Genomic DNA, 12,290 nt, shown 5'->3' on the forward strand with positions numbered 1-12,290 from the left:
GATTCTACATCTGTTGTGTCATTTCTGAAAGATATATTTTTGGAAGAAGGGTTTCCCAAGGAGCTTGTGTCTGATAATGGGGTCCAATTTGTTTCAAATGAAGTTGAAGGTTTTCTGAGTGATTGTGCGGTCAAACATTTGAAAAGTTCTCTTTACCAACCACAAACAAATGGTTTGGTTGAACGCTTTAATAGAGTGGTTGTTGAATGTGTCCAGTGGGCTTTAGCCAATGGGTGTGTGGTTGATGCAGCTGTAAAGAGTATGCTTTGGTTTTACAGAACAACGCCTCACACTAGCACAGGGGTGTCTCAGTTTGAAGCGCTGAGAGGAAGGAAGCCTGCCACGTTATTTAGACCAGCTTGGTTGTCAAAAATTTTCAAACATTCTATGTGTAAAGAACACATTGACGTCAAGGTTCGTTTGGGTATGAGGAAAGCTCAAGAGAAACAAAAAACTTACCATGACAAGAAAAGGAGTGTAAAAGAGTTACGGTTTGTGGTTGGAGATTGGGTGCGGATAAAACTACCTAGTTTTGTCAAGAAAGGTGACTCAAAGTTTTCTGAACCTTTGAGAGTTGATAAAGTGTGTGGTAATGCTGTTCGGGTTGGTGGGCGTAATTGGTGGAATGTGGGAAAAGTGGTAAAAGTTTTGCCAAGAGATGTTCCTTTGTCGCTTAGTGACCCGTGTGAGCTGAATGGAAGGATGAAGGAGTCCGTGATTGTACATAAACCTGGTGGGGTTGAACCATTAAATCCTAAGGAAAGGGACGCTTGCTTCGAACTGGTGCCTGTTAGGAAAAGTTGTAGAGTCCACAAATTACCGATGAGGTACCGTTAAGCGAGGTTTTCCAGGTTTGCTCAAGTTTTAATTTCTCTCAAGAAATGCAAAATGTGATGTTTGGAAATGTAAAGCGTAAGATGTATCATTACTTACATTTAGAAGTATCTAGTGAAATAGGTATTATTACCTGATGTATTGTTTTTGGTTGTTTTCCAAGTTTTTTTGGGGTATTGGTTTATTGTTTGTTTTCATGGGAGGGTTGGTCTTGTTTGGTTTTGTTTAAAGAAAAAAAGGAAAACTAAATGTAGTATCTGCCGCGCGTGTGAAACGAAACTACACGCGCGGCAGAGCCGCTTGCACGAGCCGTTTTCTCTGTGTTCCGGACGCCTTGTGTGGGCGCGAGGGACCGAGGACGCCGAGAAAACGACAGTTGGTGGAGGAGAGGTTGAGCGATTTGCGGCGCGCTGCTGGGGTGAATATTTGGACATTTTAATTCATGTTGTGACCGAAGCAAGAAAATAAACGACGCTTTGTTCACTTACAAACCTGTTTTGGAAGCTGGTTTCTCTTATTCAGCATACTTTACAGTGAAAGCAGGGGAAAAGTAATGAGAAAGAAAGCACCCAAAAAATGGTGGGAAATGAAGGTAAAAACAGTGAAAAACCAAGGAAATGCAAGGAGAAAGCACTCAGAAAATGGGGCAAAGGAAGGAGAAAGCTGTGAAAAAGAGGGAAAAGCAAGTAGAAGGCACTCAAAACACAGGTGGAAACGAAGGCGAAAACAATGAAAAATGAGGGAAAAGAAGAGAGGAAGCACTCAGAAAATGGGGAGTAGCAAAAGCAATACAGCAGAACGGGGATAGCTGGCCTGGGACCTGCAAATAAGATTCAGTGGACACATATGCTCAACTTGGGGAGGCTTTTAAACTAGTTGTTAGGGGGGAGTGCATAGCCAAGGGGCATAGCCTACTAAAGTCTGTATACATGGGAGACTAGCTGTGCTGAAGTCAGACCTCAAACAATTACAAAAATACAGGGAATCAGGACAGCCGTACCCACTGCAAGACATATATATCAAATTATAGACATTTAAAGAAGAAGTAGATAGGGAAACTCAGTTCTAGAGTAAATAGGCCTCTGTAGAACATATAGGGAGGGTGAAAGACTGGGTCACACACGAGCTAGGCTTACTAGACCACAGTGGGCAGCATTTGATGTAGTGTCAATCATGTCGCTTGATAGCACGCCACAACATCACTCGAAAGACTTCTTAGAAGTGTTCTCTGAACACTACCCTAAACTATATGATTCTAAAGGTACCCAGTGCACCAAGCATATAAATAATCATTTAGAAAACGCCAATCTGGCTTGGAAGTGGCTGAGTGAGAGACACTATGCTCCTCTATAATGCTAGCAGGAGTGAAAAATGCCATTAGGGATTTGAAAACCACTAAGGCTCCTAGAAGCGATAGATTTATGAGTTTGATAAAGAATATGTCAATGAATGAAGAGGATCCTTTTTGTGGCAGATGGACAAGGAAAGCCAGAGGTCAACTGCTACCAACACTAAGGGCCATATGTACGAACACTTTTTCCCATAGACACAGAATGGTTAAAAACCTTTGCTACATATGGCCCTAAGTGAGGCTGTTGTTATTGCTCTCGATACTTGTGAAATAATTGTTCCTAGGTTGATTCCCCTATTACATGGCTTGCTACTGGGTGACCAATCTGGATTTAAATTTAATTAACAGCAGATAACCTGAGAACACCGTTTGCTGTCACATATTAAATAGACCCAGATATCAGAGCAGCTGCAATATTCCTAGGCGGTGCTAAAACGTTTGACTCCTGGGAGTGGTCAATTATGTTTACCACCCTTGAGAGAAAGGGTTTGGGCCTCAACATAGCGGTATGTATCCGGCTCCTATATAACCAACTCATAGCCTGTGCAAGGGTAAACAGCATGCTGTCTACGCTAATGGAAATAAAGAGATGCACAAGACAGAGCTGTTCCCTCTCGCCAAACCTGTTCGCGCTGGCGATGGAGCCTGTTGTTAGTCTGTTTAGAGAATTCCACAGCGATAAAGTTATAAAATGTAGCAACCACAGGATTTTACTGACAATATGCACTGACATTTTTTGCTTTTGGTAAAGAATCCGGAGACCTCGCCCAACCCCATAATTAGAGAGATTATCCCCTATGGCAGATGGTCACGCCTCACAAGAAACTGGGCCAAAATTAATATGATGCCCCTAACGAGAAACACTACTGCCACTCCCCCAAACAGTGGAGTGAGTTCTCATTCTGTTACTTAGGCGTACAATACCACTGGAATATTGACACACTATACCGTGATAACTGTGGGGTATGCATAGCCAAAATTACTACTAATATTGAAAAATGGAACGGCTGACCGTATCGCCGTTATGCACATATAGTTTTACCCCAGTTACTATTGCTTTTTCAAAATTGTATCCTCTCCTCAAACTACAAGCTCTTTAAACAGCTATAATTCTTGTCAGTGAGTTAGCGTGGGCAAGAGAACAGTCTAGAACCTGAAAGACTGTACAACTACCATCCAGAATGGGGGGAGTGGTTGTGGCACTAAAGTTTGAGATCTACTACGTAGTAGCACAGGCACAGTTCATGCATCACATTGGTTCCATATTACCCGGAGGCCCCTACATTGTGAGATGGAGAAAGGGCTGTCAGCTTCGACCCCATTAAATACTATCCTCAAGAAACCACCCACTAGGCCCAGAAGTGATATCCATCCAGTTAATTGTACGTTATGGGTGTTGTTGAGATTAGCATGCATATGTGATATAGATGTGATGTATTTGCTGATGATGCCACTACTTGGCAACCCTCAATTAGAAGCAGCGTGTGATCAAGCTACCAAAAGGCCATTGCAGCAAAGACAAGTATGCATACTAGAGGACATGTACTGGGAGTGCAGAGTCTGACACTAGAGGAACACCAAAACTAGAGCATACACAATACATTGGATGCACATTTCTGCTGTAGACTTGATTCGACTGTCTCTCTTGATATCGAAAATCTCTCTGGCCAGATTGATACCAACGATTTATAATAGGAAAACATGCAATAAACCAAGAACTGAAAATCAGGCTAGGGAATGTTCCTATCGGCACTAGACCTCAAGGTTGCGATATCAGTGGATAATGGACATACTGTTGTCTCCAACAAAAAATGGCATTAGTGGATGGCAGGCATAATTTGACGCACTTTAACTTTTGCTTAGAGCTAATTTTATCCCACTGAGTATGCACAAAAGGGAAGTGATAAAAGATTCAGTAGGTAGAAGATATGGTGCACAGGAGGCGGGATTTTTCCATCTGGCATGAAAACGCCCTGAAAATAGAATTTGGTGGGGATTGAATGACATGCTCAGTGACATGATAAGGCTTTTGAAGCCATCAGTTTGGAGACACCCCTTATGGTGTGCTTACTTGGTTATGTCAAGGATATCCATAAGCGATGTAGGAAATATGTGGCATTGGCTATTGATGACTGCCTGAATGATCTGTGGTGATGTAATACCAAGATATATGGCACACTTCTTCCGGCCTGCCTCCACCCCAGAGATAAAGGAGTCTGCTAATCAATATCTACTAGCAAAAGGATAAAGAGACAACATCAGAACCAGCAGATGCAGACACAGAAGAACCATGAAGTGGTCAGGCCTTCAAAAACCAAAAATCTTTTGCCAGACATGCATGTCTAGCGTCCTGAATTATCTACTCACCAAATTGTAACACACATGACCCACAAGCTGGTCTCACACAAATACATTTATTTTATACACATGTATCAAGCCAGATTGAATTTACACATGAAATTAATTTGAACAGTGGCCTAATTGTTATGATTTTTTTTTCCCAGTCTTAACTAGCACAAACTTGCCCCAAGGACATTGAAGCGCTTCACATGAGCACCACTTACATTAAAATAGGTCACATTCATTTTTAGGTTTCACCTGCACAGCGCTTGCTTGTGAAATCTATTGTATTCAATATAAATCGTAAAAAGGGCTTGCATCCCGCCTTTGCTTTTCATTGGTTCCTGTGCTTGCCACTTACTTTTCCTCTGTTACTATTGGAAGTAACTTACTTTTTTCCTGCGTTTACCAATGCTTGTTCGTGTGTTTGCTCTTATCAGCGTCCCGAGGCCCAAGTAATGTTTACATCCACTTTTGGGGAACTTTTAAAAATGTTTTGACTGCACAGTGCTTGCGCTGTGCTTTTTTTTTGTTCTCCCCTCTTTATGTAATCTTCTTGTGGCTGTTTCCCAGGCGCAGCGGCTTGTGCGCAGCAGCTTGTGTTCCCATTCTGGGCCTGGCTTGTATGCCCCTCCCATGTGTGACTTGATTCGCTGGAGCATCCTCTGCTCCACTGTTGGAAAATGGGTTATTGGTAGGGCAGGTAGGTACCTACACCTAGCAACAAGCCACAAACCTCCACAAAAGTACAGTTAGGTCTCAGTAAATTAATCCCAGCTCTACCCTTGGTAGCTTGGCATCGAGCGTCAAGGCTTAACTTAGGAGACAAAGTGTAAAGCATTCAAATATCACAAAACAGTAATTAAATAAAACACAGGAAACAGTTTAAAAATCCAAAACCAATTTATAAAAATAGCTTATATTTTTATCTTTAAAATGACACAAAAACGATTAAAATCGGTTCAGGGGAACCGGAGATATGAATTTTTAAAGTATTATTATTTTCTAGCGCTTAGAAACAAAAAGCGCCAATCGGGTCATCTGGTTGCACCAGGACCGGGGCAAAGTCAAACTTTCAGGCCGACCGCGATGGAGCCCTGCTCGGCTACAGGTCGCGGGAGGCCTCGGTTAAAAAGTTACCTTCTGACTTAGTCTTTATTTTGAAGTTTTTCTTCACCGGGACGAACCTGCCAGTTGAATCCGACCTCCTGGAGCCCTTGTCCGGATACGCGAAGTCGGTTTCCTCGGTGGTGATTTTTACCTTCGGACTTAGTCGTTTTTTCGAGATGAAAATCCTTCGACCGGGGTAAACCTGGATCTTGATCCGACGTCCATGGAGCCCTTCTCGGATACGATGGCTGGGAGGTCCCGGTCAACTTTTTACGTTCGGACTTAGTCTCTTTTTCGGATGTTTTTCTTTACCGGGACGAACCACGAAGTCAGGCCGGGTCGCGGTTGAGGCAAGCCGGCTAGAATTTCCGCGTCGGGTCGGTCACTTTATGGAGCTTTTTTCCAAAATTTCTCCAATCTTTTCCAAACTTCTGGGGCTTCACCCAGATGTTCTTTTAAGGTTCTTTTGGGGTCCACAGCTCACCCCAAGGGTCCAGAAGTTCTGTGATGGTCCTTGGGGGTGCGGACTTCAACTCCCAGAATGCACCTGGCGCAAACTCCTTTTTGGCCACTGGGCAGTGGTCAGCTGGTCGCTTCTTTCAGGAGTTGGTGCAGGGGACTCTGGTTAGCAATTTTTCACCTGTAGCAAACAGGGAGTCCCTCCTTGAACCAGTTGAAGCCAGGCAAAGTCCTTCTTGTGGTGAAGCCCAAGTGTGCAGCTGGTGCAGTCCTTCTGAGTGCAGGTTCCAGGTGCAGGCCAGGGGTCCAGCAGGGCAGTCCTTCTTCTTCTTTAGTTCCTTTCTTGTTGAATTCTGGAGGGGATCTGAGGCGTGGGTGCAGGTCTGCCAGTTTTATCCTTGCTCCTGGGTGAAAAGCAGGGGGGCCCTGGTCCTCCAATCAGGGACAGGGTCGTCCCCCTGTGATGACCACTTCCTGGGAAGTGTGGCAAAAATCCATCCCAGAAGGCAACAGTCTCTAAAAATCCAAAATGGATGAATCTGATTTTTAGAGGAGAGATCTGGCTGAGCCCACCCACTGGTGTGGCTAAAAATCATAAACACACCCCTCTCCTGCCCTCTCCTAATCTAGTCAAGGGGGCACCTAGCTGTCTGGGGTTGCAGGATGTGGGGGTGTTGCTGGGTGCTCCAGATGTCCTTCTCTGCCTTTGAAGACCAGTTTGGCAGCCCTCCCCCTTCCTGCTTCCCCATCTGCTGAGGGGAGATTCTCTCCCCCAAGCACATTCCTTTGTGTGAAGTCAGGCCACTTCACACCTCATTAAAGTAGCCTGGCAGAAGCTGCTGCAGGCTGGCCAATCAGAGCACAGCAGCAAAAACAATGCAGAGCTGAAATTGGCAACTTTTTAGGTAAAGTCTAAACTTTTTACCTGCACTAGTTATATTAAATCCAACAACTGGAAGTTGTGGGATTTATTATAACAATCAATTTGATACCAAATTCTTGGTATGTAACATTTAAGGAGACTTTAAAATTTTAAAATAAAGTCTGCCCATTCTAGCCTATGAAGGCCATTTACTTCAATGAGGGAAAAACGAATTTGGCTGTTTTTACCTCACCAGGGCTTATAAATCTATTTTTATAAAGTCCCTGCTTATAGTTACATGGCACCCAGCCCTAGGGGCACATAGGGCACACCTTAGGGGTGACTTATATGTAAAAATAAGGTAGTTTAAAACTTTGGAAGTACCTTTAATTCCAAAGTCGAATTTGCATATAACTTTAATTTAAAAGCAGCCAGCAAGGCAGGCTTGCTTTTAAAATGACACTGGGCACCTCAGCAATGCACCTAGGTGTGCACCACCTATGCTGTGGTCCCTAAACCTACATGCCCTACCATATACTAGGGACTTATAGGTAGGTTAACTTAGCCAATTATAATTAGCCTAATTTGCATATCCATTTTACACAGAGCACAGGCCCTGGGACTGGTTAGCAGTACCCAGGGCACCAGCAGAGTCAGGAAAACACCAGCATAAAGTGGAAAATGGGGGCAAAAAGTTAGGGGGCCTCTGCAATCAGCCCCAGTTTCTCACACAACCCCCCCCCAGCCCACACGCCCAGGAGACTCAGCCCAATCCTGGGAGAGTCTTCCTGGCTTGTTAGGCGAGGAAGACAGTGAAGAAAACTGGCTGTCCCTTTGCAGGGCCTACTCTGCCTTATATCCTCCTGTCAGGGTCACTCCCTCTGGGTAGTGAAGCCATCCCAACAGTAAAAGGACCCAACTCAAACTGAAACTTCCCTCTAGGGGGGTTTTCCTCCTCTCTCTCTGCCAACTTGGGTAGTGAGGTGCCCACCTCCCCTACTCCAAACTTTGCTAGGGCAACACCTAGCTTACCCAAAGAGGTCACCCAACACTTGAGCAACCCCACCATGACCAATAGGGTCAGGGGGCCTACTTTGCTATTGGCCCTGGGGTCTGCCTCCCAGGCCAAGTACAGTGCTGCCAGGAAGGCTAGCACCCAGCAGAGGCTACTGACAGCTGTCAGTACCCAGAACCACACCCTAAGCTCTCCACTGACAGGTGGCTGAGCTGCTTTAGGGGCATCTTTGGGGTCCTGGCACCCCTCTTGCTGTCTTGAGTGGGGGGCTACCACCTCCTGTGGCAGACACCCTCCTTCCACTCTCCCTTCTGTCAGTGCAGGGGCAACACCCTGCATCTGGACAGCTGCCTGACTACTCAGGACTTCCTTGGGGTCAGGTGAGGCCTCACCAGTGCCAACATTGGGCTCCCCCCTTACTGGGGCAGAGGGCCCTTGGCTCCCTGGAACTCTCTTTAAGAGTGGCCTACCCTTCCTTTTCTTCTTTCCTTTTCTTGGGGACCCCTGTCTCCTAACTGTAGGGACTGACTCCCCAGGACTTTGGGTTGGGGGGGCGCCCTGGGCGACCACCCCATCTGTGACCAGACTCACCTCTGGGAGGTCATTGCCCAGGATACAATCTAGGGGGAGGTCAGCACTGACTACCACCCTAATCCAGTCAAGGATACCCTCCCTCTCTAGGGGCACTATGGCTACAGGTTTGGAGGTGACCTCCCCTGTGGCTATCCTGACTTTCTTTGTCTTTCCTGGGACATACATGTCTGGGGTCACTAACCGGTCACTCACTACAGTGTGACTGGCACAGGTGTCTCTCAGGCCAGTGGTAGGGATCCCATTCACTTGAATGTGGTGGAAGTGCCTACTCCCACCCTCAGGGATCACCAGCTTACCATCTGGTCCTGTCTCCCAGCACAATGCTAGGAGGACTTCATCATCTGAGGAATCCTCCTCTATGGCTACACTGGACAGCCCAGTGCTAACCACCTTCTTTGGACAGGCTGCTTCTCCTCTGAAGTGACCTGTCTGCTGACAGTCAAAGCAAGCCCTACTGTCCAAGAGCTTTTTTAACCCTGGGTCTCCCTGTCTCTGCATGTCAGAGTGGGAGTGGGATTTACTCTCCTCCTTCTTAGGGTTCTGGGGTACAGAGGGAGTCTCTGTGGTGGGCTTACCACCTCCCTCCTTAGGTTTTTGGGGACCTGTCCCCCCCTTCTTGGAGTCTCCCCCCTGGGACTTGACAACCACCCTGGTTCTCAACCACTCATCAGCTGCCTCCCCTAGCTCTCTAGGGTTGGTCAGCTTAGAGTCCACTAGATGCTGGCGTAACCTTTCTTGGATACAATTGGTCAAGATGTGCTCTCTCATGATCAGATTGTATAACCCCTCATAAGTATTTACTTTGTTGCCAATAATCCAGCCCTCTAGTGCCTTTAGTGAGGTGTCCACAAAGTCAACCCAAGACTGGGTACTGACCTTCTGGGTGTCCCTGAACTTCATTCTATATTGCTCTGGGGTCAGACCAAACTTCTTGACTAAGCACCTCTTCATACTAGGGTATGAATCTGCCTCCTCCCCCCTTAAGGTCAGAAGCCTATCCCTCCCTGAGTTGGGGACCAACTCCCACAAAAGGGAACCCCAGTATTGAGGCTTAACCTTTCTCATTTGGAGTGCCCTCTCAAAGGCCCCTAGCCACTTATCTATGTCATCCCCCTCTACATAAGCAGGAACCACCCCCTTGGGTAATCTGGGGCAAACTCCCCCACCCATGGACACCTCAGCTTCTTTATCGCTGCTTCCATCTCTTTTCTCTTTGTATGCCCACTTTTTCTTTTCTAGGGCCAGCTTCTCTGCTTCCAAAGCTATGTAGGCTAGCTGGGCTTCCAGCTCTCTTTCCCTGATGGATGGGTTCTCTCCTCCTGAAAGGACCCTCTTCCTACCACTAGCTTTGGGTCTGCCCCTAGTGACTGTATCCAGTGAGGACCGTTCCTCCTCTTCCTCACTTGGGGTCTGATGCCTTCCCTCCCCTGAGTGGTTAGAGTTAGCATCTTCCTCTTTTTCTTCCCCCTCTGGAGCTTCCTCTGTCTCTACCTCTTGGGCCTCAGCCCATGCTGTCAGGGATTTAATCAGGATTTGCTTCCTGAGATCAGGGGTTGCAGGCAACCCCCTCTCAATACACAACCCCCTAAGCTGGACTACTGTCAGTGTGGGTAGGCTAGCCAGATCAAGCTCCATGGTTCCCTAGTTTTGTGTCAACAAAAACTTTTTGCAAAAATTGGAAACAAGAATTTAGAAAAATTACAAAAATTCAATAATTGAAATTAATCCAAATTAATGTAAAAAAAAAAACATTTAAAATTAAAAATTAAAAACAATTTTTGCACTAGGACAATTTAAAGGATTTTTAATTTGTTTTATCTAAAACTGTAACGTGATATTGAACACAAGTACAGGATCCCGTTGCTGCTTCCAATTATGTTGGAAAATGGGTTATTGGTAGGGCAGGTAGGTACCTACACCTAGCAACAAGCCACAAACCTCCACAAAAGTACAGTTAGGTCTCAGTAAATTAATCCCAGCTCTACCCTTGGTAGCTTGGCATCGAGCGTCAAGGCTTAACTTAGGAGACAAAGTGTAAAGCATTCAAATATCACAAAACAGTAATTAAATAAAACACAGGAAACAGTTTAAAAATCCAAAACCAATTTATAAAAATAGCTTATATTTTTATCTTTAAAATGACACAAAAACGATTAAAATCGGTTCAGGGGAACCGGAGATATGAATTTTTAAAGTATTATTATTTTCTAGCGCTTAGAAACAAAAAGCGCCAATCGGGTCATCTGGTTGCACCAGGACCGGGGCAAAGTCAAACTTTCAGGCCGACCGCGATGGAGCCCTGCTCGGCTACAGGTCGCGGGAGGCCTCGGTTAAAAAGTTACCTTCTGACTTAGTCTTTATTTTGAAGTTTTTCTTCACCGGGACGAACCTGCCAGTTGAATCCGACCTCCTGGAGCCCTTGTCCGGATACGCGAAGTCGGTTTCCTCGGTGGTGATTTTTACCTTCGGACTTAGTCGTTTTTTCGAGATGAAAATCCTTCGACCGGGGTAAACCTGGATCTTGATCCGACGTCCATGGAGCCCTTCTCGGATACGATGGCTGGGAGGTCCCGGTCAACTTTTTACGTTCGGACTTAGTCTCTTTTTCGGATGTTTTTCTTTACCGGGACGAACCACGAAGTCAGGCCGGGTCGCGGTTGAGGCAAGCCGGCTAGAATTTCCGCGTCGGGTCGGTCACTTTATGGAGCTTTTTTCCAAAATTTCTCCAATCTTTTCCAAACTTCTGGGGCTTCACCCAGATGTTCTTTTAAGGTTCTTTTGGGGTCCACAGCTCACCCCAAGGGTCCAGAAGTTCTGTGATGGTCCTTGGGGGTGCGGACTTCAACTCCCAGAATGCACCTGGCGCAAACTCCTTTTTGGCCACTGGGCAGTGGTCAGCTGGTCGCTTCTTTCAGGAGTTGGTGCAGGGGACTCTGGTTAGCAATTTTTCACCTGTAGCAAACAGGGAGTCCCTCCTTGAACCAGTTGAAGCCAGGCAAAGTCCTTCTTGTGGTGAAGCCCAAGTGTGCAGCTGGTGCAGTCCTTCTGAGTGCAGGTTCCAGGTGCAGGCCAGGGGTCCAGCAGGGCAGTCCTTCTTCTTCTTTAGTTCCTTTCTTGTTGAATTCTGGAGGGGATCTGAGGCGTGGGTGCAGGTCTGCCAGTTTTATCCTTGCTCCTGGGTGAAAAGCAGGGGGGCCCTGGTCCTCCAATCAGGGACAGGGTCGTCCCCCTGTGATGACCACTTCCTGGGAAGTGTGGCAAAAATCCATCCCAGAAGGCAACAGTCTCTAAAAATCCAAAATGGATGAATCTGATTTTTAGAGGAGAGATCTGGCTGAGCCCACCCACTGGTGTGGCTAAAAATCATAAACACACCCCTCTCCTGCCCTCTCCTAATCTAATCAAGGGGGCACCTAGCTGTCTGGGGTTGCAGGATGTGGGGGTGTTGCTGGGTGCTCCAGATGTCCTTCTCTGCCTTAGAAGACCAGTTTGGCAGCCCTCCCCTTCCTGCTTCCCCATCTGCTGAGGGGAGATTCTCTCCCCCAAGCACATTCCTTTGTGTGAAGTCAGGCCACTTCACACCTCATTAAAGTAGCCTGGCAGAAGCTGCTGCAGGCTGGCCAATCAGAGCACAGCAGCAAAAACAATGCAGAGCTGAAATTGGCAACTTTTTAGGTAAAGTCTAAACTTTTTACCTGCACTAGTTATATTAAATCCAACAACTG

At 46.2% G+C, this 12,290-nt stretch overlaps 1 protein-coding gene across 1 annotated transcript in view; it reads right to left on the minus strand.

Annotated features, from left to right (window-relative positions):
• Window positions 1-12,290, minus strand: part of LOC138285789 (solute carrier family 13 member 2-like) — a 700,806-nt gene that overhangs the window by 361,954 nt on the left and 326,562 nt on the right. Inside the window, exons 7-8 of the mRNA XM_069226167.1 lie at window positions 5,171-5,193; window positions 491-526 (exon numbers count right to left, since the gene is read on the minus strand). Coding sequence (XP_069082268.1) covers window positions 491-526; window positions 5,171-5,193 — 59 coding nt within the window. The remainder of the gene's footprint in view (window positions 1-490; window positions 527-5,170; window positions 5,194-12,290) is intronic.

This window comes from Pleurodeles waltl, chromosome 3_1 (genome assembly GCF_031143425.1).
Source record: "Pleurodeles waltl isolate 20211129_DDA chromosome 3_1, aPleWal1.hap1.20221129, whole genome shotgun sequence".
In the NCBI taxonomy this organism is placed as follows: Eukaryota; Metazoa; Chordata; class Amphibia; order Caudata; family Salamandridae; genus Pleurodeles; species Pleurodeles waltl.